This window comes from Bacillus rossius, chromosome 7 (assembly GCF_032445375.1).
Source record: "Bacillus rossius redtenbacheri isolate Brsri chromosome 7, Brsri_v3, whole genome shotgun sequence".
In the NCBI taxonomy this organism is placed as follows: Eukaryota; Metazoa; Arthropoda; class Insecta; order Phasmatodea; family Bacillidae; genus Bacillus; species Bacillus rossius.
In genome coordinates this window covers 31,628,615-31,655,118 of record NC_086335.1, presented here as the reverse complement: position 1 = coordinate 31,655,118, position 26,504 = coordinate 31,628,615, and the positions used below count along the sequence as shown (strand labels likewise).

General features: G+C 38.1%; 1 protein-coding gene across 1 annotated transcript; it reads left to right on the top strand.

Annotated features, from left to right (window-relative positions):
* Positions 1–7,533: 7,533 nt before the first annotated feature.
* Positions 7,534–20,709, top strand: LOC134533787 (uncharacterized). Its single transcript, XM_063371442.1, has 3 exons — positions 7,534–7,907; positions 12,313–12,464; positions 14,806–20,709. The coding sequence occupies exons 1-3, from the start codon at positions 7,716–7,718 to the stop codon at positions 15,086–15,088; spliced, it is 627 nt and encodes a 208-aa protein (XP_063227512.1). The 5' UTR covers positions 7,534–7,715; the 3' UTR covers positions 15,089–20,709.
* Positions 20,710–26,504: the final 5,795 nt, after the last annotated feature.

Here is a 26,504-nt window from a genome sequence, read left to right as displayed (position 1 = left end):
TTAATTCAGTGTATCTTTGTATCCCGTATTTTGTATTGCTAACTTACGTTACCCGAGTAACGAGTGCCACGTAACCTGTACGCGCCCCCTTAATTCAGTGTACTTTGTGTCCCGCCTTTGTGTTACGAAATTACGTTACCTACGTACCCAGTGAGACGTCTGAGACATAACAGCATCCGAGGCCACGTAACGCGGAACACAAACAATACGGCGCCACGGAATAACAAGTAAAAACCCCCCGGGGTCCTCTGTAGAGTGTTGTATTGTGTACGACTCGCTCCTCTGAATAAAAGGTACGACACCACCACCTCAACTCCACGTCTCTTATTTAAAATCATCTCACGCAACACCGCCGCCGGCCCTAGTGGGCCACGCAGGGGCACATACATCCACGACCCCAAATTCACGACTAGAAACGAGCTAGTCTGGCGCCCACCCGGACAACACAGATCAAGAACCGCCTTTTCCCACTAGGAGCCACACCGGGACTCGAGCCCGAGACCCCGGACGACGGCAAGTGCAACCGAGACTGTTTTCAATTAGAGATATCCCTGAGCCTGATGTCGCCACCCTACTGTTAACTTGATACTAGCTGCAACTTGATCCTGTGGTTCTCCAAAGATCCTTATGATAGCATAGCCTAGGATGTTTTATAAAAGGCGGAGGCGTTACGGCCAGGGCAAGGACTGCTTTCCACCCTGATTGTTTTCCATTCCAAGTGAAAATTGTTCAATAATTTATTCCATTAATTTTTCTTTTTCCTAAATTCGGGTACATTTGTATATCCGAGCGGATCTTCTCAGGTACCACGTAGAGAGAGTAATTTGGGTATGTGTACTCGGATTCGGGTACATTTGGCAACACTGAGCCTTCGTAACTTCAAAGAAGTATCTAACAGAAGAATACAACTACGGCCCTAAGTCGTGATTTTTTTTCCTAGCCTAAGTTAATTCTAAGTGTGTAGGGGAGGGTCCAGGTTAGGGGAGGACCTAAGTGTGTCTCAGGCCGAAGCCTATACACTCTACCATGCGGGTTTTTAACAATGCAGGACAAGGGCGCGTGCATCGTGTGCTTATTGGGGTTTACTGGCCAGCCATGGCTGCGATTGGCGCCGTGACTGACGCCCCATTGGTCGCCTAGCTTAAAAGCTAGCTAATGTGACCCAGGTAAAACCTGCATAGACACAGGGAAAACCCTGGGCCGGTTCATGCGGGGATCAAATAACATGCATTACGCAAGCAGGTAACTACTGGACAAGAGGAAGAAGGGTCCAGGTAAGAAGTGTTGGAGGGGCTGAAAATCAACCTTGGTGGAGTTGGGTGCTTGGGCCTTGCGGCCCGCATTTAAGTTGGGAGCTCCTGGGTTATTATTAGCCAGGGGCGCATGCGCCCCCAGGGGCGGGCGACTTCACGTCAGCCCAGCCACAGCTGCCCAGGCAGCCACAGTTAAGACAGAAGTGGGCAGACGAGCCAGTAAACCGGCTCGTACTGCTGGCTCTCGGAGCAAAAGGCAGCCTGACGTTGCGCCATCTTCATCTTCCTTCTTCAGGTCAACAGCAGTACTTTTCAAGCCAGGGTGGGGGGAGGGAACCAACCGCGCCACCCAAAATCCCCGAGACGGTTTAAGGTCGCGCCACTCGAGGCTACTGCTGCCACAGCTACAGCAGCCCCAGCTGAAGGTCCCTGATGTCTTCCTTCGGAGTTCCGATGCATTTCAATTCCTTTGCGCGCGCAGCAGTTCACAGCTCCGCAAGTTCCAGCCCGCAGTTCATCTACACTTCGCATTTTTTCAGCACATCGAGCTCCCCTGCGGTGCCTTCGCCGACGAAGCTGCTTCCTGCCACGCGCCGAGATACATTCAGGCTACCTTTCACCCCGACAGCCATGATAACGACTCCACAGGCCGGCCATTGGTCCGCGGACTGCTATTGGTTATTCGCAGCCACCCCAGCGAGATTGCAACTCTCGGGCTGGGCTCCCGTATCCGCCACCCGCGGGACGCGGTCGGTAGCAGTTGGCACTGCTAGGCCGCCCCCAGCACGCACACAAATCCCACACGCACTGCCAGCCTTCGGTTACCCCATAGGGCGCAGGGAACTCCCAGCCAACAGCCCGCGAGAGAGATGCGCACGCCCCGAGAGACGACCACCGACGCCCTAAGTCGTCGTACGACTCGAAGTGCCGAGTCTTACCGAATTTCAACGAATGATTATGCTGAGGAAATCACATGTTTTCGGAAAACAACTTCAATCGAATCTAAAAATCTAACTGCTAATGCAAAATGGTCCGAAACATGCAGGTGTATGATCAGTCCTCCAGGGGTTCTCTGCCAGTCTTGTTGGGGCTGACTCCTATGCTCGATGGGACAGCCCACCTGGTAGACCTCACCTGCAGTGCTGGTTGTGTGCATGTAAAAGAAATTTATAAATTAAATATGTATGGTTGTTATCCCATCTGCTTGTGACTTCTATATGTCGACAGTTTATATTTTCTATCACTTAAGTATCAATTAATTAGTGTACTTTAGTATCTAATCTCTAGTTACTAGTAATTCCATTGAGTAAAAGTTATAACAAATATAAAAACCAAACAAAATATACAAAACCAAATATAAAAAATAATAAATTCAGTTTTAGTATATTAAGTATAATTTTGAGCAATTTGCGCCCACACCTCGACTGTGAGCTGTGCATATCATATAAACTGACTAATCAAGTGTCTAGTATGTAAGTTTGACTGCTTTTATTTCTTCTCTAGTTTTAGGTGCCAACTGACAGCAGAGTCAGTAACTGGTGTAGCCACTCACCACTAGGGTTGCAGACGCCTCTGGTCATAAATCCAGCAATGGATAAAAATATGAAAGTTGATTATGCATCCAAGCTCCCAAATCCCTGCGTGGTAGACTTATTTCTACTCTGTCCCACTATTCATCCTAACCAACATCTGTATCCTGTATACTCTTACGCTATTACTGCATGCCCTTGCAACCGCATGTCTCTGCCCACCTACCTACCTGGGCACAATTTAGCAAATTTTTAATCTGGTTAAGAAAGAGGAGCTAATCATGGTGCCAATCGCTTCAGTGGCTGGCCAATCCCCACACAAAACACACACTGCATGAGACCCTTCCCTGCATGGATGACCCCAGCACGACTAGGTGTATAGGCTTCGGCCTGTGATCCACCTAGGTCCTTCCCTAACTCAGTCCCTACATACAAATCACTTAATTTTTTGTTAGGTTAGGAAAAAAATTGTATTTTCGTGGACATTTTGTTTCTTGCCTATAGCTAGTAGAATTCACTTACACATTAACTAGAAGTTGTGTAACTATTTAAGTTTTTAGTCTAGAATTGTTTTAGTCTGGTATTAGAAGATACAAATAAAGGTTTATGGTAGAGGTGCTACTCCTCTACCCTAACAGTATTCCTAGTACACAATGGGACACGACCAGTCCCTTAATTTTAGGCAACGAATTTTGATGTCATATCCATTGGCGTTCTCTTGCCCAAATTCCGAGTATGCGCCGAGATCACTTTTTCGTTAATTTTGTCCAGATGGCTGAACTGCATCTGGCGCCATTAACTCGTGTAGAGTAATTTTTTTGATCATCGAGGGACGTACCAAATGTGGTGGTGTGCCAAATGAAACATTATGATAGTGGTGTCGATGTTAGGGCCGTTCCCGTGGTTCGGAGTCGCTGCCCAGCTGCTCCGGTATAGAGGGTACGTGCCACGTGGCAAGGGAACTACCCTAACTCGGGTGAAATAAAAGAGTTTATGACATTAAGTTGTGTTTACTGCACACGTCACACACTGTACATGGGCTGTCACGGCTCCCATCTGTGACAATCCATCAGGGCGAGGCCCGGCTCCACGCACTTTGAGCGCGACACGACACTACTAGTGACCTGACTGGTGGTGACACGACAGTGACGCGACTGACAGTGGCATGAATGATGGTGATGTGACTGGCAGTGATGCGAATAACGATGACACGAAATACTGTGACGTAACTGCCGACGCGAACAGTGACGTGACTGATGGTGATGTGACTGACGGTGACGTGACTGACAGTGATGCGAATGACGATGACACAAAAGACTGTGATGTAACTGCCAACGCGAACGACGGTGACGTGACTGACGGTGACGTTGTTGACAATGATTCGAATGACGATGACACAAAATACTGTGACGTAACTGCCGATGCGAACGATGGTGACGTGACTGACGGTGACGTGACTGACAATGCGAATGACAGTGACGTGACAATGGTGACACGACTGACAGTGTCCGTTCGACTCTCACTCACAACTTCGCGACCGCACTCTCTCATCCCATTCAGGCGACTGACTCGACCCACGCTCCGCGACGTCTCAGTGGCCTCCCCCCTTGCCGCGCGCACATGAATCTCCCCTCTTCCCTTCGTGTGCGAGTGCGTGGAGCCCACATGGTCACAGGCGGGGAGACGCGACTCAGTCGCCCGGGAAACACATCTACAGGTAAACAACACAAATATATATTTACACACTCACATAATTACATAAATAAAACCCTTATGAAAGGCACATTACTGTTATGGTGGTGCCTCTTCATGGTGTTCCCCTCTCGGCCAAGGCCATTTGTTACACTTTTGTGCACGGGCGCCAGCGCACACGCAAGCTTGAAGCAGCAACGGGCAATAATGGCCTCAGCGAGCCGGAGGAGCACTTGGGACGACGTCAGTGGAACTATCTTTGAATATATTCCGAACTCTTTAATGGTCATAAAAACAAATAATAGCAACTTTAATAGTAGGTACCTACTTCAGAAAATTAAACATATTAAATTTTATTCACACGATAATTCTGAAAATATTTTTTTTTTTTGGCATATAAAATATATACATGGTCGCTAAACATCCACTAGAATTGATTAAAATCAGTGTCTAGCCTTGTGCAGGGCACAGTTTATTAAAATGGTTGCTTTTTCGTTACATAACAGAGATTGGGTTGGGACAACATTCTGAAATAAGGCCTGCGAATTAGGTTACAGTTGTATCCCAACAAGGTAATGCTTATAGGCTTCCTTATCCGAATATCTTGGAAAACACCTTTAGTGGATGCCAGCTCATTCCAGGCATGAAAATGTCCTTGGGCCAGTGGGATTGGGAGGGGGTCACCAGGCTAGCTCTATGGTGTCTAATCACTGAAATGTTGTCGTGGGTCGTCATACCCAGCATGGTCCACTAGGCCCATGGGTGAGTTACATAAAATTAACTGTTACACTTTGACACTCCCTAATCAGTGTATATGACTGATTACTAGGTGATTGTAGTATGGAAAGACTCTGAATAATACACATGTATTACCAATACATTGCTTTATTACACTAACACAATATAAATCAATGTTTCATTGATAAGTGAGGTGCACACTACATAACTGCTAACTATATGCTTATTCACATATGTTCTGGTGGCAGTCTCTTTAGGAAAGGTTGCTTTGCTGGAATCGGCCAGTACCTATAATACGTTTGTAAAGGAAAATAAGTGGTCGGGGCAATGTATTGTCATCATTATATGACATTAGCAATTGATAAAAGGTGTTGCTGATCCTACCAGACGAAAGCACAGGTGTGTTATCTCAACTAGTCCATCCTGGAGTCGTTTAGTGCATTAAGTGAAGACTCTGTGGCACATTAGAGTGGTTGCGTGAAATTTATGCTGAGGGAATAAGCTACTTAAACCAGAAAATCGGCCCTGGGATACATGGGGAAAGAAGTTAGTTAAAGGGGATTCTGAGAAAGACTATAATTACCAGTACAAAGAATTTTTATAGTAAAGTTGATGTTTCCTCATGAAACATTATTGTGTCTGCCCAAGACAGTAGCCTTTGCTAGACTGCCATCAGGGTCTGGTGTGCGGTTACAGGTGATGCGTCCATGAAAGCTGTGGAAGCGGGTCTTATCTTCCCCTAATCAGTGAACAACAATAAAAATGTTTGATTTTTTATTAACTGGAATATGTTATCATCAAATAAAGTGGGCAGGTAAAAAGTGTATTAGGCAATGCAGCCAGTGACAGGGAAAGAAGAAGGAACAGCTGTTGGCCTATCATTAGGGCTATTCTTCTGCCTCTCAAACACACAAACGCCTCTGGCTACCACAATTTGTGTAAATAGTTGGATAGTGTTTGTTAGTGTCATTAAAAATAATTAACTGTGCTTTTCGGTACAAAAAGTTCTCAGAAAAATGTTTTTCGGAAATTTTAATTGTTCAGAAGACTACCTAATCTACGAAACAACCAACAAATCTATGATAAATATCGTACTTCATTATCAAAAGTTGTGTCCCCATGCAGGGGTTGTGACATCTGCATGATTAAATGTTAAGTAGTTGGTGCCATTTTTAGTTTTCATTTAATTGGTGCGCCATATCGGTTAGACGCCCAAAATATCATTTGAAGTGTAGTGTTTGCAGTGTAGAAACAGTTAAAATGATTTTAAAAAAAAATGAAAGTGAAAGTTTTTATCGATGGATATTCTAATTCATACTAAGGGCGCGGTTACACGGGACCCTGAACTACTTCAGGTGAACATGTTTAAGTAAACACGTTTACAAACGCGAAAGTGTACGGTTACACTGTAGTTGCTGAAAAGTGTGTTTAGCTCTAATACCGATTGTCTACTATCAACGAATGACTGTGTTGTTGATCTCTATTTTGTAATTGTATCCAGAAAACGCGGGATTTTCTCACTTGTTTATACAGCATTATCAGCAGAAATGGAATGTGTTTACATATTGCTGAATATTTTTTTACATATCGGGAATTCAAACAACATGCACAGTAAAATATTTTAACTTATTTTTTATTATTTTTTGAGCGAGAGTACCTATCTCAGTTTTAAGAAAATTAAGTTCAGGATCAATTAAAAAATATATATATATAATTATCTGTTGATTTTTTTTGTTGCATTCGGTAAAATATTACTCGAACTTGTGCCAGAAACACTTTCCATCTTGAATTTCTGCAAAAGACTATTTATATTCTAAACAGCCAATCAGAGGCTAATGTAGAAGATATGTCGATCTGAACTACTTTGCCAACCTGTTTAAGTTAAATGGGAAATGGCCTCGAACGAAACATGTTCAGACTGTGTGTAACCGCACTCAACAGCTGAACAAGTTCACCTGAAGTAGTTCAGACTCCCGTGTAACCGCGCCCTTACTTACCATTATTTAACGTGGTCAAGCACAATTTCTGTAATGTTTTGGTCGGAACAATATGGCAATTTTGTGGTTAAGAAGTGACTTCAACTATGTCACAGCACGCCATCTCCTGACAATTACTAGCTCCTATAGTCAATGTCTATAAGTTATATAAGCAGATATGAAATTGTGAATTTTTTTTAACAAGAATCTTAAGTATTACATTCAATTTTGGGCATGAATGTTATTCTCACAACATTATAGTAATATAAAATAAAATACAAAATCGTACAACTTTCATTATACGAGAAGGTTTTTCAGGATAGAGAACGTTTCCTAAAACATCCAAAGCTACATACAAAAATTTGAATTTTGCGCGTATGTTGATAGATCGTGCCGCTAGAAGCGTGCCGCTACGAGTGTTTCGCCTATTTTAACAGTGGTGTGTATCATTTATTGCAAATATTTGTTTGTTGCCCTTAAAATAATTCGTATAAGCAATTGCAATGTTTATGTTTTGAATAAAAAAAATGGTTTCGTTAAAAGAAGATTTAGACAACTACCTTTCAAGAAATGACAAAACTCAAACTAAAACGTATATTCCAAATATAATTAATAGCGTCAAGAAGCCAAATGTTGGACAATGGTTTAGCATGTCTTCAAATGAAGAAACCTCAAATGGATGGTTTTCGGAAGCCCAGAAAGACTGTTGTCCTAGCTTGGTACGTCAGTAATATTGCCAGACTATTGCTTTTAACCATGAGTGTGAAGGTGTTTTTACAAATTATGGAATGTTTGTCGTATCACGCGTGCAAAAACGCGTGTGTGTATATCTTAATTGTGTGTTACACACAAGGGAGGAGGTTATGTTAGTATGTACAGATGTGCTGCTATGGTACCATGGCTTTCTTACCTATGTCGTTCATTATGATTTTGGAAATTTTGGGTAGTCAGGGTTTTCAGTTTTGTTAAATAAAATATAGTTATAACTCCAGGGTGACCATAATATTTTCTGCTTCCATTCAGAATTCTTATGTTTAAACTGCCTGTATGAAACTATGTTCTTAACCTAGCATTATGATGCCACATGTTTACCCTGCCTTTATAAAACTATGTTTTTAACCCAGCATCATGATAACACATCTTAGCAGGCCTAACTTAATTCCTGTCTAGCTTGTGGAAATTCCATTACAACCAAGCACCCAATATACACAAAAGTACATAATGTTTTAAGATTCACTTTTGCACTTCCACTTCCGATATTGGATCATGAATAATTTAATACACACAGAAACCATACACACACCTACAATATACCAGTTCACCTGATGACTGAACATATTCAAACTATCACAAACATTTATATGGTGGTGATACGAAATAAAGTGATAAAGCTTCTTGTTAGTAACTACTTTGTACCTTTTGAGAGAGACTTGACAAAGCTCTGTTTTTTTTATTCCAGTAGTAATTCTAAATAAAAGGTCAAAATTAAGACCTGATTAGTGTGAGGCATTTATGTGGGTGGTGGACACAAAGTTTAGAGTCAGAGGCAAGATTATGTTACCCTGAATTAAGCATGTTATTATCTTACTCTGACTTGAGCGCAAACACAATAAAAGGCTTAAAATATTGTTCACTGTTCTCTTTACTTTATGAAAATTGAAACAGCATGATATTACATTATCCAAAATGATAATTATGGCTTGAATGAATATACAATGGTAATCTATACTCGCTTCTGGGATGCACCTCCAAATTACCCTATTTAGATAAAATATTAAAAATGAAAATACAATAATACTGATTACAATAATTAAATTACTGTCGTGGTTTGATTTCCAGTTCATTACGGCACATCAATATGCGCTAACCCATGCTTCCAGCTCATGGCAATCGGAGTCTTTCAACCTTGATGTAAGCGTTAGCGTGAATACTGATATGTAATGTAATTCACATGCTAAATACGAGAAAGACAAAGTTAGGTTTACAAAGTTTCACCAAAAGGTCGGAAAAAAGTGTGACGTCACTTCCTGTAGCGTCAAACTGTCTTATGGCCCATGATGGTAAATTAATTGTTCAAAATCTCATGTACAAAACACATGTCGTCCCCCTTTTTCCAGAACCACGAATGTGCAAAAATCACTTTTTTTGTTATGTACATAGGTAGAAAGTATTTTTGAATATCTATGTTTTGCCATAAACACGAATGTTGTATCTCTATTCCTGTAGCAATAATTGCAAGTTCTTTTTACACGAAAGTGGAATATTTGCATTTTTTGTTATGCCAAAGTAGCGAATGTGGTACATTCGTGAAATTGTCTTGAAATATAAAATTATTTTTTTTAGCTAAAGTCACGAATGTGGCACATTCGCGGTTTTGGCATTTCGAAGGACATGCAACATGTAAACATACCTCTCATAATAAGTTTTCGGAAGAAGACAAGAACCGTATCCGAAAGCATATTTTGTGTTATCCTTGTGTTGAATCCCATTACTGCAGACAGAAGAGCACAAAAAAGTATTTAGATTCCAGTTTGAATATTTCCATAATGCACCCTGAATTCCAGGCAGAATGCAGAGATAATAAGTAGACCGGAAAAATTTGCGGATTCATTTCGCGGTAGGCTAGACTCCAAACTCGTTCACCTTCATTCTGAGTCAGTGATTGGACCATCGTTTACCTGAAGGACTCTAAGCCAGTGAAAAACCTTCAACAAAAGAAGTATCAAATTACAAGCATCCCAGGTAACATGTGTCACGAGTCATTATCCAATGAGCAGATGCAATTTGTCCTAGTACATAGAGGATCTTGGAGTCTATCCTAGAGGTCATTGAAATCGCGAATTTTTCCAGTCTGTAATAATAAGTTACCTTCTGTGTCCCTTGCTAAGTATAGAGCAATTTTTAATGAGTATAATTTGGGTTTTTTTCTCCAAAGAAAGACCAATACCGCAAATGCCTGGCTTATGATTCACTTAGAGAAGGCGATAAGCAAAAGGAAACAGAAGAGCATGATAGACATAAAATAAAAGCAGAAATGGCCCGCCAAGAACGCAACACAGACAAATTAGCTGCAAAAATGATCAACATATTTTGCCCTTTAACTTTGATTTGCAGGCTATTTTAAATACTCCCAAAGGACCGTGTGGGCAAATATTTTACATAAAAAAGTTAGCCGTGTATAACCTTTCATTTTACAACTTGGGAAATCAAGACGGAACATGTTATTTGTGGAATGAACTTGAAGGCAAGCGAGGAACTATTGAAATAGCAAGTTGCGTTTATGATTATATAATGAGTCAACAGAACATCGAAGAAGTTCGAATGATGTCGGATAGTAGTGCTGGACAGCAAAAGAATGTAATTTTTATATAAATGTGCATGACACTTTGTCAGACTCATCCAGAGCTCAAAACCATTGATCATAAATTCTTAGAAACAGGACATACTGAAATGGAGTGTGATTCAATACAGTCGAAGATAGAAAAGAAATCCAAGAATTTTCCTGTTTATGTTCCTGAAGGGTGGGTGCAGATAATTCGAACAAACAGGAATAATCCTCGCCCACTTGTAGTGAGAACAATGTTGCATGATGATTTTCTTGAATTTAAAACAGACTCAAAAAGAGTTCCGAATATTCCGTTGGCTACATTACGAGAAAGAGAAACCTTAATCGCTGTTCTTTAAAACTGATTTCAACGAACCTTTTCAGGCAATACAAATAAAGAGGACAGCAGGACGGCCCTCTAAAACACAAGGAGTCACAAAGGCACACAACGAGACATTCTCAATCTCTACGCCCAAGTACAAAGATCTATGTACAATGTATGACAAATTGATAATTCCAAGAGAACATCAGGCATATTACCGAGCATTGAAAACTAGTGAAGGGGTACGTGATGCACTTCCAGAACCAGACATTGATGAGCCAGATGAAGAGTTGATGTGATTTACTACGAGCACTAAATGTTGTGTTTTTTTTCATTTTCAGTTTGTATTGTTAAGTAGTATTGAAATTTATATTTCATAATATTCTACAACTCTATGGTTTTTCGTTTTCAGATTGTATTGTTAAGTTGTACTGAAATGATTTTTTTAGAATGCTTTGAAGAACATCGACAGAATTTATACCTGAACCCATTGTTTTCCATTGTAAAATTATTTTATTTCAAGTGTTTTCATACTGTGTGCTAAATAAACACTTTTAAAGAGCTGATAATGATAACCAACCAGTAAAGTTGATGAATATATTTATGTTTAAAATTAAAATTGTGTCTTAATTGGATTTTATATGCCAAAAGCACAAATGTTTCATACTTAATTTTTAAAAATTTGAAATGTCCGGGTAGAGGACATTATTAACATTCAACGAAATACTTATTCCATTTGTTTAGTTTGTCACCGTATCAGTGAATAAACACATTACATCAGATTTATATTTCCTAATTTTAAAGTGGGTTTAAAGTTTCAAATCTAAATATCTCAAAACTTGTAAAATGCACATTCGTGGTTCTGGCATATGGGGGACGATGTAAGAAAGTCTTTTCATTGCACCACCCTGGTGTTTTCAACAGGTGCAGAAACCTCGAGCATGCAGCCTGCTCGCACTTGCTTGCGGCGCACGCTACTTGTGACAATATGTAGTAACAATGACTTTATTTTGATATGTACATAAAAATATTTGAAGCTGGGTTTGAAAAATTGTGTAATGCAGTGATGGTTTCAAATAGGGTACATATAAAGTTTTATTGCTGCATTTCTCTACTAAGAAAAAAATATATTTGCATTTTTCTAACAATTATGCCTAGGTAGTGATTTGAAAACCCCTTTTTCAAATTGTTTAGTTATTCAGGAAAAAAAAAAAGTTAAAAAAAAAAAGAAAGGAATTTGTGCTAGATGAGCATTATGTGAGAAAATGTGTAGTTTGTAAAATTCAGGTTGGAGTAAAATTAGGGGGTTTAAAAAAGTAGTCTGGTGGTGTACCTTAATTGCAGTCTCTATGTATATTCATTATTCTTGCCCGAATAGGGGTTATTAATTTGTATATTAGTTGCTCCTTGATTCATTAGGTATTCTCCTTTAACTTGCATCAATTAATTTGTTTCCTCTATTTTGTTTGTGTTTCAGACTCGTGTGCAGAGGATCCTTGGATTTTGTATTTTTGTTAGCTTGGGATTTTTGTTCTTCGGCCTGGCAGCCCTGTACATCCCAGTGCTGCTTCTCAAAGCCAGGAAGTTTGCTCTGCTCTACACCCTGGGCAGTCTGTTCATAATTTTGAGGTCTGTATGCCTACTTTTAAAATATTATTTAACGTACGACTTTACCTTTGAATTTGCATTCTGTGGTAGGTATATATTCAAACCTATTATACAAGGTTTATTTATTTTATGTATTTATCCTATTTTTATATCTTGAAATGTTAAAGTGCCTTGGCTTTTAAATACATACTTGTATTAATGAAAGCTAACTTTGAATATAAAAATAATTTTAAAAAAAGTTTTCAACAATATTATCTACATTTAAAGAATAAATCAAAATAAAGTAATTAAACAAAAACAATTGTTTATAATAAAAATTCTAGTTTTTGAATGTAGCTCCCTTTAATGCTGGTCCAATATCTTTTGTAATACACAGAACACTATAATAAAAAAAATATAGAAGCAACAACTAGGTATGACTTTAAAAAATAAACCATATATTATGCATTTTTGAAATTACTTTTACTCAGATGAAAGTATTCAATATTAGCAATCATTGATAATTTTTGAGAGTGATCACATTGTGTCAATTCTGATATGACTACATATCACGCTTCACAACAATATTGGAAAAAAGGAAATTGCATAGCGCTACCTTCAGAATAATGTATGTACGAGGCACGTCCACAAAGTAGGTTTCCCTGGGGCAATTTACAGAAACAAAACACAATTTCACGGAAATATTTATTGCAACAGATACAGGAAGTTTTCAGCTATTTTTCAACATATTCGCCACCGAAATTGAGACATTTGTCATAAAGTGGAACTAACTTTTGAACACCTGTGTCATCAAAGTTTGCTGCCTAGGATTGGAACCACTGTGTGAAAAACATCTCCGCCTCTCTGTCATTCTCAAAACACTGACCCTGACTGGACAGGAATTTCTTAAGGTGTAGTAGGAAAAGATGGAAATCACTGGGAGCGAGGTACGGAATGTAGGCCACCCACAGAGCTCACCATGCATGTTTGGTTGACCTGCTGAAAATTGTCTGTGCCAGCGAACACACCATTTGCTTGTTCTTGATGTTAGGCCCATGGATCCGGCACAGCTAATGATGAATTTCGATCAGCACTTTGCTCCGTCCATTCAATCATGTCTGCATTGTTTCTTTCGTTAAGTACTGGCTCTGATTGGAAAAATAAAGTTCTGCACTTGACTGAGCCTGTGAAAATGCAGCTGTTAAAATAAATGATGTCTGTGATCCACCAGAAATAAAACTTTACTATGTTTAAAATATTTTTTACAACTATAAAGGTAAGAAGTTAGTCTAGTATTTTGAAAAATTTTGTAGTGGAAAATATTTTCATATGATAATTATTTTATTCATTATACAATTTAAATTATGAAATGCACAATATGGTAAGTTAACAGATTCAGACACTCAATTTTTTTGTTTTCAATATCCACATGTAGTACTGTTAATAAAAGTTTAGTGTCAGAAATGATTTACTAAAAGGTGAAGTTAGTCAGAGAATGGAACACTTTGTATGTTTTTTTTTTACCAGAAGTTCCATTCCCTCTCCTCTGTATATCTCCTCTACATCCCTTGAACATGAGAATTGCATTATCTCCTATCTTCAGAGTAATCTTAGTAAGTGATCTTCCTAAACAAAGGTGCTCTTTTGGTTGATACAAAAGAAAAGTTCTATTGAAATTTACAGAGTGAAGTGAAGCAAAGGTAAAACATTGGACTTGCATTTCATGCCTTGACATCACACAATTGAGAGTATTGCGACACAAGCTAGTTGGAGGCCCACTCAAAAACCCTAAAATATTCTTGACTTAACAAATTACATTAAGGGCCCTGTCTCCCTGGGTACACATACGGTAGGCAGAGCTTCAGAACAAACTATGCAATTTAAAAACAGCTGAAGATATCCAAGTGGGGTCTGTTTACAAAAAGCTTTAAAGAATGTGCTGTGGGCAGCGGAGTGGTTCTGTATCCATGTTTAGTTTTTAAACTGTATTTTTAGAAGAGTTAAAATGGCTAGTATGCGATTTTCAGAGTAATTGTTAGGCATGAAACTCCTTGTATAGAATCTAGAAAGCACTCAAGGGACTTCCGTTTCACCTTTGTCTTTATTTCTCTGCCATATGTTATAATTAATACATCTTATAGTTGCCCTGTGCATGAGATCAAGACTGCACACAGTTCACAGCTTTTGTGCTCAGAGGCAATACTGTGCTAGAAGCACCTGCGAGCATGTCACAACTGTAATAAAAAAATAAAAAACTAACTTATCATCCCTCCTCGCTAACACCAATACAGAACCATGTAGGTATTCATGCCTCGTATCGCATGCTGATATTGTGAGTCACCTCCAAAGGGGCTGTTCTGACTTTGCTTTGCTGGTGTCGCAGCTTCTCGTTCCTGTGGGGTCCGATGAACCACCTGCGGCACCTGCTGTCTCGGGAGCGGGTGCCCTTCACCCTGGTGTACTTCGGGACGCTGGCCGCCACGCTGTACTTCGCCCTGGAGGTCCAGAGCATGCCACTCACGGTGCTGTGCGCGACGGGACAGATCGTCGCCCTGCTGTGGTTCCTCGTGAGCTACATCCCGGGTGGCCAGACGGGACTCAGCTTCTTCTCGCGGCTGTGTTCGTCTGCCGTCACGAGCACCGTGTCAAAGACGTTGCCGGTTTGAGCCTCGCGGCGAAGCGCCCAGTGGCGGTCCTATGGAAGCGGCGATGACGCAATCTCCTTCCTCCTCGCACCAAAACCCTAAAAAAAAAAGAGCTCTTGTAACTCAGTACACGTGATAGAAGTGAAACTTCTTTGGCAACTAAACCTCGACTCGTAAATTTATCTTAAGGGGTAAAATGGCAGAGAGAGAGAGAGAGAGAAATTAGACAATTTTTTCTAAATTAATATTACTCTCTGTTGAAATGCTTACACCATGTGTTACTGTTTCTTCAAACAATTCTGCCATTTGGAACACGCCAAAACTCTGAATGAAATATTAAATTAATTACAGATAGCTTTATCAATGCAGGAAATACAGCATTCTATGGTGCAGGTTGAACAAGGAAGAAAGCGAGTGCGCTGGTAGCAAATATAAAATTCGAGGTATTCACAGCTGACATTATAGGATATCTATATCTATTTTCTGAAACAACCGCATGCGTACAATCTATGTCTTATTCTTTCGTTTATCTAACTATCTGAGTAATATATGTTTTTTTGGTAGGTGGAAAAACCATTGCACAAAGAGGAGAACGAAATTGAGACCAGCAACGTGTATAGCATAGTGCTCTCTTTATATCTCTTTGTCCAAGTACATGTTTTTTTTATTCTTTTCGCATCATAAACGTTTCACAATAATATTTCACAAAAACGTTTTATTAAAATTTGGCTTTGAAATTTTACTCTGATTGTGCCTATAAGGAAGTTTCACTTCAAAACGGTAGGGATAACAAATATTATCAGCTCCAATATGCACCTGAACTGTAAAGTTTGCAAACCGCCATTTTTTTTTAAGTAATTCCGGTAGTTATGTCCTTCGATTTAGTTTACTTTTTCCTCCGGCTAGAATAGGGTAAAATCATGACTGGTTGTGAGATAAGACAAATTGAACAACCATTTAATTAAAAAAATTGCAGCTTGTAAAACTTGGCTGCTGGAGGTTCAATTTATGATGAATTTAACGTAATATATACTCATTTACTATTAGTATTATATTGTAATTCACGGAAGGGCATATGATTCTGTAAATAAAACTATCTCATGCCCTCCGTAGGCCAATACAATTCCCTGATGTGTTTATTCGTCAGACCCCAAAACTGAATCAAATACCATATGGTGCCGTGACCCTTCGAAGGTTGGACACGTAAGCACGCCTTTGAGGCAGTACAGTGAAACCTCGTTAATAAAATACCTGTTATTTCAAAGTTCGCGTTTATTCGAACACTTAATTCCCCTTCAGACTGGGATAGCATATTTAATGTCAATCAATACGGTTAATACGAAATATTTGTTATTATGTATTACTAGGGCCTGGAAAATTTCGGTGTTTTCAGTATGCAAAAAGCGGTACTTTCAAATTAGAAAAGCGGTGGTTTAAAGTCGGTATTTTCGTTATGCAATGGAAATTTTACCGGTATTTTAAATGTTGACTAAATTGTGCAGTTATTGAATATAATAGTTTACATATTTAATAAACAATCCATGTATACTAGGAATAGGCTAATATGCATAATAACAGCCAATTAAATCCAAAACAGTTACACAAAACAGACACGTTGCTATAGATGTTTGCAACTACAAATTTTGTTTTTTTTTTTTTTGGCTGCCAATGCCACATGCTTAGCCGACTTTAGGTGTTTGTCAATGAAATCTTTTCTATCCCATGAAACTTTACAGTTGCAAAATTTGCACATCACTGTGCTATTGTCAGTACAATAAAACCCATGTTTCTGATACTGATATGCTCGTATTTAATGGAGTGGAGGAACACGGGGTTGCCACTTGAACAAACCCCAGCGCACAAATGAGAAGAAACTTAGTGTGAACTATACCCCAGATTAATTTTGAGCATCAAAACCATACACGAACACGGCTTATGTAAAAATAAGGTAATTATGCTGAAACACAAGACTTGGGTTAAAGGATACTTTAACTTTGTGTGGATCAGGTAGAAAACATTCGGCTATAAACGAAAGAAATAAGAACAATGCTATCCTGAAATGCTGTGACATGTTTTTGGAGTTGATAATCACAGCGACAGACCGACAGGATGCGCTCCTGCCCTTGCCGTCAGCGATGTTTATTTTGACAGCTCAAGCAATTATCTTTTCCACGTCCCTTCGCAGCGTAAAAAAAAAAAAAAAAAGAGAAAAAAAACACGCTGACAGTTTCTCACGCAGAAGGTTGAAATAAGGGAGGGAATGTGTTGAAATGTTAGTTGGAAAAGGAGGGGGGGGGGGGAATTGTTTTTACATGGTTTGTGGCTCTGGGAGGGATGAGCCTTGAAGAATTAGCAGGGGATGGGAGAGGTAAGCGTCGCGTCGCGTCACGTCACGTATGACGTCAAGCCGCCTGAAATTTTAGAACAAGAATCGCACACTTGAATCACGTGCACGCAGCTTCACTATAATTCTGTTTACGGCAAATAATTTGTACGGTAAATGGTCTACAGTCAAACCTCTATCTATCGAACTCGCATGTATCGATTGTCCGTGTTTATCGTATACTTTCTACGGTCCCGGCAAAATTGCCATACAACTAAGGTTAAAAAAGTCCGCTTGTACCAATGTTCGAATTATCGTTTTGTCCGCATTGATCGTACAAAATATGTGGTCCCGTCACTATAAATTATAATAGATGATCGTTTAACCATAAAGATTTTGCAGAAATAACCATTTCTTAGAAAGAAACCGTCATAAAAACAGTAACGGTAGTATACAGTAGTAAAAATCAACTTAAATCTGCAGCCAAGTAATGGAGCACGTAAATATGAAGAAAAGACAAATGACAACAACTTACGAAGAAATTGGATGATGTACCATAACTACAGTACAAACCCAATTGTTATCCCAAGATAATTACCATAAAAAGAACTAAAAATTCTTTGTCGATACCATAATTACTACAGAAGCACGATAGCTACCACATTTGCACTACAGTTACCGTAACAACCGAGATGTATATTTACCGTGACGGTAATGTACGTATTTATTTATGACATATTAAAAATAAAGAACATTATTGAAAAATAGGATGTTAAATTTTTATATGTACGTTTGGCACATGTTGCGAAGAAAAAATGCGATTTGAAAAAATGCAGTACTACTACGAAAAGCGAAAAGGGTAATCGTGGATTTTTAGGTTATGGCAGTCTCTCTCGTTTTTCAGTAATATCGGCCGAAAATTAACAAGCATATCGGAAGTCGGCAGAAATGCCGATTTAACTAAATATTGGCAAAATTGGCTTCTTCAGTACAGCTCTACATTTGATGACATGAGTAAACATATTTCAGACTTCAGGATATTGAAAAAGACTTTAATTTCCATGTAGATTTATTGTACGTATGTTTTTTTTTGCAAGTGTAAATTGAATTAAGTAAAATACCTCAATTTTTATTTATTTTTCAACTGATTTAACTTTAATGACAAGTAACTGATATATTTCTGACACTAATTTTGAGGTTGAAATATTTTTTAAAAATTCTTAGAGTGAAGTCCACTTCAGCATTAATTTTCTTGGAAAATGTTCTAGCTGCTACTGATGTAGACACTGATGTCTTGTCTTCCTTCGACAAACTTTGCAGTGCAGTAAAGGACATTTATGCAACTAAAAAAGTGCAGAAAAAAATCAATGAATTTTTCAAGCCTCTTTAATTCTCTATTTGACTAATTTTCGAGTAAAAAATCAATACTTGATTTTGTCGATTATTATTAATGTGAGCATATGCACCTGTTAATACAAACCTCGTTAATACAAACTGCAAAATTTTATGACCCTTCAGGTTTGTATTAAAGAGGTTTCACTGTATTTAAATTCTCATTTTACTCCACACACATTAGTCCCTTTAGGGCGTCTGTCCAGTGACCCGAAGCTCTTCTGATCCTCCAACCCGTACTCATCGGAAAACCTAAACCTCACCCCCCACTGCCAAATTCCTTGTTTGTGGGCAGAGTTTTATTGTTATCTCTTTGAATTTTTTTATTAGTTACATTCATACCCTGGTACATGATTTCTAGCATTGGAACTAACATTCTTATAATATATTGGTAATTAGTTTTAAATTCAATATCCGACTAGTTTTGAAAGACACCTTTCCCGTTAGCCAGGAGGAAAGAAAGCGACGGGTCAGTCCATACCATCAGCTAGTACCGTTAGACACGGCGTGGTTGTCCCTACAGCCCTGGAGACCAGCCCAGCAGGAATCATCCTGACAATGGATACTCATACTGTCACCGCTTCTTTAGAAGGGTTCCGTTCGGCCGAGATATAGTGCAGAATTTAAATTACTGAATATTTAACATGAAATCTTTAATTGAAATATGTGATGAATTCACTGATACCATAAAGACATTTATAATTAATAAAATAAATTTTTTAAAGCATTATTTCACATTTATAATCACTACTGTAATATAATTTTTTAAACTGTAATACTCTAAAAAATACGTTAATGCTATCGTGTGTTAATGACTTTTAAAGATGTCAAATGCATTGAAATTGTCTTTTAAAAAAGGGCTGTTGTTTTTTAAAACTTCGGACTTACCATTTCATTGGGATTTAATTCCATAACAATCAAAATCTTCTGGTCATCTGCCTTCCCCAAAGTTCGCAGGCTCCGCCACTGGAAGCGCCCAGTTCTCGTTGTGTGTGGTGCAAAGTGGTCGACACATTCCTACCATTCTGGTGAGCTTTCAAGAACGGGCTGCGAAGCCTGGTCACTGTTGCTGGCATTGTGGTCAACCAGAACAAAACGTTGAAAGTTACATCGGACAGCCACAAAACATAACGTTGAAAGTTGCATCGGACAGCCATTTTTTTATCAATAAAAAAAAAAAAATTTGTTTCATTTTATTAGTGTGTGGTGCCAGAAACCGAATGAACTATGGATATTGATGACTACAGTTTTAGTGTGATGTGTGACTTCAAGTACCCTTTGCTAATAATTGTAAAATATTTTATCAAAAAACAAAAAAAAAAAGTTTTTGTAATAATCAAGCGATATATATTTCATAGGTAGCTGACATGCATTATTTTGTAAATTAAATCATAGAATTGCCAAAGAATTTATTTGGTTGCTAGTAAAAACTTTTGGCTGATTTGAGAGTAATTAACATTCAAGTTAAATGGGACCTACATTAAGCCAGGCTATATTTTATCCTGTTGTTATTTTTATACTTTATGTTTGGTTTTTGTTTTTGTTTTTATACAATCAACCTAGATATAAAAATGAGAAAGAAAATTAAAATATACATTTGTACATTATGTATTTTAATAATATGATGACAATTTAGTTGAAGTGATACATTATGTTGTATTTTATGTTCACCATAATGACTTGTAATGTAAATTTTTAACAAGCTGTGATCTAAAAACATCTATAAATTTAAAGTGCAGATTAAAGAGATATCAGACTGCAAATAAGTGCTATGCCTGGCAAACAATATTACAGTGAGTGCATAATGTAATGCATTGCTTGCACAGCTAGATGATTAAAATTTTTATTGCCCAACATTGCCATCACGTGAGAAATTTTTTTTGTATATATTGTATTGTTATTTGTAACTTATTTAAATACTCAACTATTTTTGCTCATTATTTTAGTTTCACAGAAGTGCCACCAAGTGTAAATTACAAGCCTGAATAAAGACCTTGTTTACTTGTTTTGAACTTAAAATAGGATGCAGCATAGTAATGTCTCACATGCTTCACTTTAGACAGATATGGTACTCACTTAGCCATTTCCCAACTCTTGTAAAGCAGCACATGAGCTATATCTGAATACATAGGGATGCGTCCATAGCATAAACATACCTACATCTCTTAGCAAATGCAGCCACAAATTAAAGGATGTATTTCTAAGGGATGGATGGTATCTGAATACTTTTACTGCAAGCATCACCTGTTGAAAGTTATTCGTACTGATTTACACTTAGCCATTTTGAGTCTTGGTATCTACGAATATTCAGAATAACATAAATAATAACCAATTTAAAAAATTTAATTTAGTGTGGCAGCTATAAATATTAACAAACAAAATAACAAGCTTAAGGCTTAGATCCTGAGTTTCTCCCGAGCGCGCAAAGAAAGAACACAACACACTTAGTTCCAAAATCCTCGATAGAGAGCACTAGCTGTACGGATGAGCGATGGAAGGGTGAGGGGGGTGGTGTTGGAGGAGTAGGAGGAAAGAACGTGCTTTTCTCAGAATTCCTTATCGCCCAGTGGGGTTTCATGTTCTTCGACGAGCCTGTAACGGGGGATGGGGGAAGCCAGCCAACTGCCTGCCTCGGAGAGAAGTAAGATTTCCGCTCGGTTTTCTCTGTTAATTCTTCCAAGACTTCTTCGAACGTTCGACCCTCAAAGCGCGTAAGAGGATAAATATTACTATTTTCGGTACATTTCAGTTCTAAACCCGTAAGTTACCGTATGCAACCCAGCAGAATTATAATAATTATTAATTTTGTGCATACATATACAAACAAATATAAAGAACACTTCACATATACATAAACATATTGTACATTTTACCGCAGTAGATTGGTGGCGAAACTCTCAGATTTGGTCTCTTCTGCAAGTTATGCAAGATCAAGTTTTTAGTTACATATTTATTATAACATATTCGACTAGTTTGACATGCTTATACTAAATAAGCAAATATTTGAGATAACACAAGAACTCTTGTACACAGCTGACCACTACAATCAGTGAGGTTGGTCAGTAATGCAGTTTTCCTTCACGTAAAGAAAATGTTTTGTTATATACTGTAAAAAATGTTTTGTTATATACTGTACGATAAAGATTTTGCGCTTCTACAGGTTTTCTTGCTTTACACATTTTGTCACTGTTATATGATTGAACATCTAATTATGTGACTTTCTGTTGCAAAGCGGTATTTTTTTAATATATGATTAAAATTTATAGTTTTCTGTATGATGATATAAAAGGTGATCTTTTTATACAATCAATTTATATTTGTAGCTGAATATATGTTCACAAAATATTGCAGCTTATTACACTAATTTTAGTTGTTTGAATGTATTATGCATGTAAATATGTATATATGAGGATAGAGCTGAAGCATTTTTTTGTTTGCTTTTTAGCCGACCTGCAGCTCGTGTCTTTCGATGACCCCTTCATTTTTATTTATCATGTATGATCTTTGAAATCTATGTTATCAGTTGCTCAATGTCCCTGGCATTTGTCAAAATTTATTCTTTTAAAAATAAGTAATTAAAATTTACAAAATAAGCTATATTTTAGTAATTTATTATTGCAACATAAATATTGGGGTAAGTATAATTTACGGCTGTCACATCTGACGAAATGGAGAGAACCTTCATGCTATCCCTAAGGGTGACGTCAACCATTACCGGTTCTCCTTGTAGGTATTTATGTACTGCAGGTCGAACAGGCACAAAATAACAATGTTGTAATTAATAATTAATATTTATATAATCAAAATATAACTCTGAAAGGATCACAGACCTTTACCACGAACCTTCGCTATCCAGTCTGAAGTGTCGGAATGAACGTATGTAGGGAGTAGGCTAATCGTAACAGCAACAAAAGAATATTTCAGAGGTAGCTAGATAAAGTGATACGCGAAGAGCAGTAATTCCTCCTCCCCCCCAAACTGATAAAAAACAATTGACTCGTCATCACATAAAAAACACTGCTTCAGATCTGGACTTGGATCATTTAAGTAGGAAAAAGGTGTGCATAAATTACGACCACTGATGTTATATACAAAAAATGGATAAGTACTTAACTGAACTTCAACCAGAGTCTAAGTGATTAGGAGCGAGGAATACTAGTAAAATAAATATAAGTCATTGACGTAGTTTTATAGTAATTTATACTCACGTTTTAGAAATTGTAATTGCTGCATGCAAAATTTACATTTCTCACACTGACTAGTGACTATTGTTCGCATGCGTTTGCTCAATTTAAATAATATCTATGTAAGGTTATCTTTGGTATCCCCGCACCCCCACCCTTATTTGATTCTCAAAAACTTTTGCCAATCGGATAGTATTCCCTCCTCCACAGCAGTGTGCATGAAAACAAGAAAACTCCAAAGTAATTTGATAACTGCAGCTCTGAAGATAGTATACGTGACATTTTTCCGTTTGAATCTCAAAAATTAAGCCTTCAGGCAGTCAGTAGTAAACAACAACAACAACAACAACAACAACGGTGATGCAACACTTGCATGTATAAATGGGTGGAAATATATAAGTTAAAGATTTTTTGAAATTGTACAGTTAGTGTGATGAGACTGCATGGTATTAAAATCACGAGTCATAGTGTCATTATTAGGCACTGTAACAATTCATGATGATTATGAAATGTTTATGAAACCTCAAACATTTTATAAGAATAACTCAGCTTCTATATACTTCTATCGTCCAGAATTCAAGTATTTATTTTACTGTTTTGAACTTATAAAAGTTTCTCATTTCACATTTCAAGCAAGAAACTTTAGTTAGAAAAAGGTTGTGTCTGGGTTGGGGGGGGGGGGGGGGGCGGTGTTTAGACATATGAACTCAATTTTAACTTACTTAACAAAATAGAAAGTACATAAAAGGCTTGTAGCCAAAGGTCACGGAAACCAAAACCTTCCTTTGCATTGTTTTAATAGCATGCCACGCACAAATAGTGCATATAATTGCATTTCATTGCGAGATAAGTTAATCTTGTATAATACGATACAGCTATAAAACTTTTTACCAATGGCTTGCTCACCCATGCAATATTCTACGGGAAAAGGAAGGGGGGGGGGATAATTTTTACAAACGCAGGAAGTAATGAACATCTACAATCGAGTTAGTGTTGATTGTGCAGTAAATATTTTTCCTCCGAGTTTGTAGACGTGACAGAAAAGTGTCTAAACAGTTGATGGTTTCTGATGACACACTGACAGGAACTTTCCAGCCAAAGGCGCGTGGGCGATGGCCTGGATAAGGGCGCAACTGCCGCCAGCACTACGTCCAATCACAAGTATTTTTAAATGAGATTTTGAAAAGGGAGGGGAGAGGAGAAGCAGGCCCGTATTGGGAAAAATAAGTTCGTTAAAAAGTCGCGAAACACGAAACTATCTCTTGCTATTCGTGTCTCCACGGATCGGAGGAATGCTTCTTTATTTTTTATTTTTTTTTTAGTGACGTCACCTCCCCCTGCTCGATCCTAGGAGCTCGAAGTGCGTCATCGGCGAAGGCGGGGGAAATTAGAGACCAGCCTGTGGTCTCCGAGGCGCCGTTGGAGAATCTCAGACGCCCGCCTGCTCGCTCGTGTTTCAAATTACTGGACCGGCGTAAATCACAAACCCTCAAGTCCACATCCCGTCCTCTTCTTCGCCCATTGCCCCCCCCCCCCCCTTTTCTCCCTCAAGGCACGTGAATATTTCTTCACGCGGGTCTTCTTCCGCTTCCCGTATAGGTCGCAAGTTTTAGAACACGTGGCACTCCTTTTACGACGTTAACAACTTGCGACAAGCGTCTTAGTTACGTACTAGTTTACAAAAAAAAAAGTAATAATACCTCCTGATTATTGTCTAATGTTTTCAGTGATGCACTCAAAACCTGAAGCCAAATATCCAAAACAAAATCTATCATTCCATCAAACAAAGGAAAGAATTTGAAAGAAAACAGCCGGCAAAGAGGTTCTACTCCCCTGACCTCTTCCCCCTCTCTGACGAAATGAAATTTTGCGTATGCTCCTGCGATGGGAAGGGTTTCGGAGTTAAATATAAGTAAAAAAAATTCTGGTTCCACAGAAAATTGTTCACAGTAGTTATTGTTTAATATAACTACTGCCGTGTGGTAGAATTTCGAATAGAAATTATTTTTTCCTAACATTCCGGCAGTTAGCTAGAACGATTGAGTCAATTCTCAACCCCAGTTGCACACGACGACATAAAACTATCATATGGATGAGCATTTTTTTTTTTTCACTTTTATCGTGACCTCCTGTGCGCGTACTCCTGGCCGAATATTCTGGCCTGCCAGCCTTGTGTTAACGGCAAATTCATTGACCCCGAGTCAGAGTCCCGAAAAATCGACATTTCTACATTAATATTTTTTTTCCTCCCCGCTGTTGCGTTACATAAATAACATTTACCAAAAAACTATATATTTTTTTAAATTTATACTTTAGGCGCGTTATGGAAAAAATATTGAGAGTGAATTTTTACGATGCGCGCGCACCATGCAACGAAATTTTCACAGGAAGATGGAGGACCCACGTAGGTGAACAAAACCCCATATATAGTCACTAATAAAAATTGTGGGACATACCAAGGTGTTGGTGTGCCAAATGAAACTTTATCATCAGGGGCAGGCTCTTTTCGCGAAAAGATCTAACCACTTATTAGACTGCAACAAGGTATACCCGCACCTGTGGTTTCTTACTTGTGATTGGCGGCCGTCTGTGAGAGATGTCGTTGCCTTGTTTCACCGAGCGACTGAGCCACTGAGGACGAGTTTACTTCCGCACTGAATCACTGTGATTGGTGTTGTTGCAATCGACGTGTACCTGGACGAAACTCACCCAATCACGAAACACAGACGGTGCTACAGTGTTTTAACTTTCATCGAGTCTCGAAATCTTTTAGCGAAATCTGCATGCCCCTATTTATCATAGTAAAACTACTCTAGACTATTTAAAGCCAGAGTAAACAGCAATTAATTTAAAGTTAAAAAAAATTGATTTGTAAGTACATTACATCTCCGAAGCTAATCAAACATAAGGAATTATATTGGGTATAAAATATAAACATACCAAAACTACCAACTAATAGGTAAGATAATCAATTTTATACCCATAGTCTACATTTAAAATAAAGGTGCGATTCTTTCAAAAATCTTAAAAAATATAGGAGTCTGTAATAAGGTGAAAATATTTAATTATTCTGAGCATATATATAACCAAAATAAATAAAAGGTAATTGTAAACGAAGGCAAAATGTTAATTAAAATGATATACTTAGTCGAGTGTTTCACAATGTTTTAACGTGACTACGTCATGAAATGAAAAGGAGGTAAGTGTAATATCAAGATTAAAAGTATCCTCGAATACATTAAAATTAAAGGTTTAAATCTAGATCCACAAAAAAAGAAACAGACACGCATTATCACTTTAGTAAATTTTAATATACATTTTTTTATAAATTAAATATTAAATTAGCCTTAAATTTTACTGTGACTATTTTCGTAGTAAAATCATTTGTAATTTAAAACTTTATTTTCTGTTAATGGTGAAATATGAACAATACCCTGAAATTGCGGGATCGAAGCCACGGGTTATCAGTTATTTTAATAACAGCAGAAGCATGGAAAATTGAAGCCAGAGTTTTCATTTGTTTGTGTCCTGTTACAGT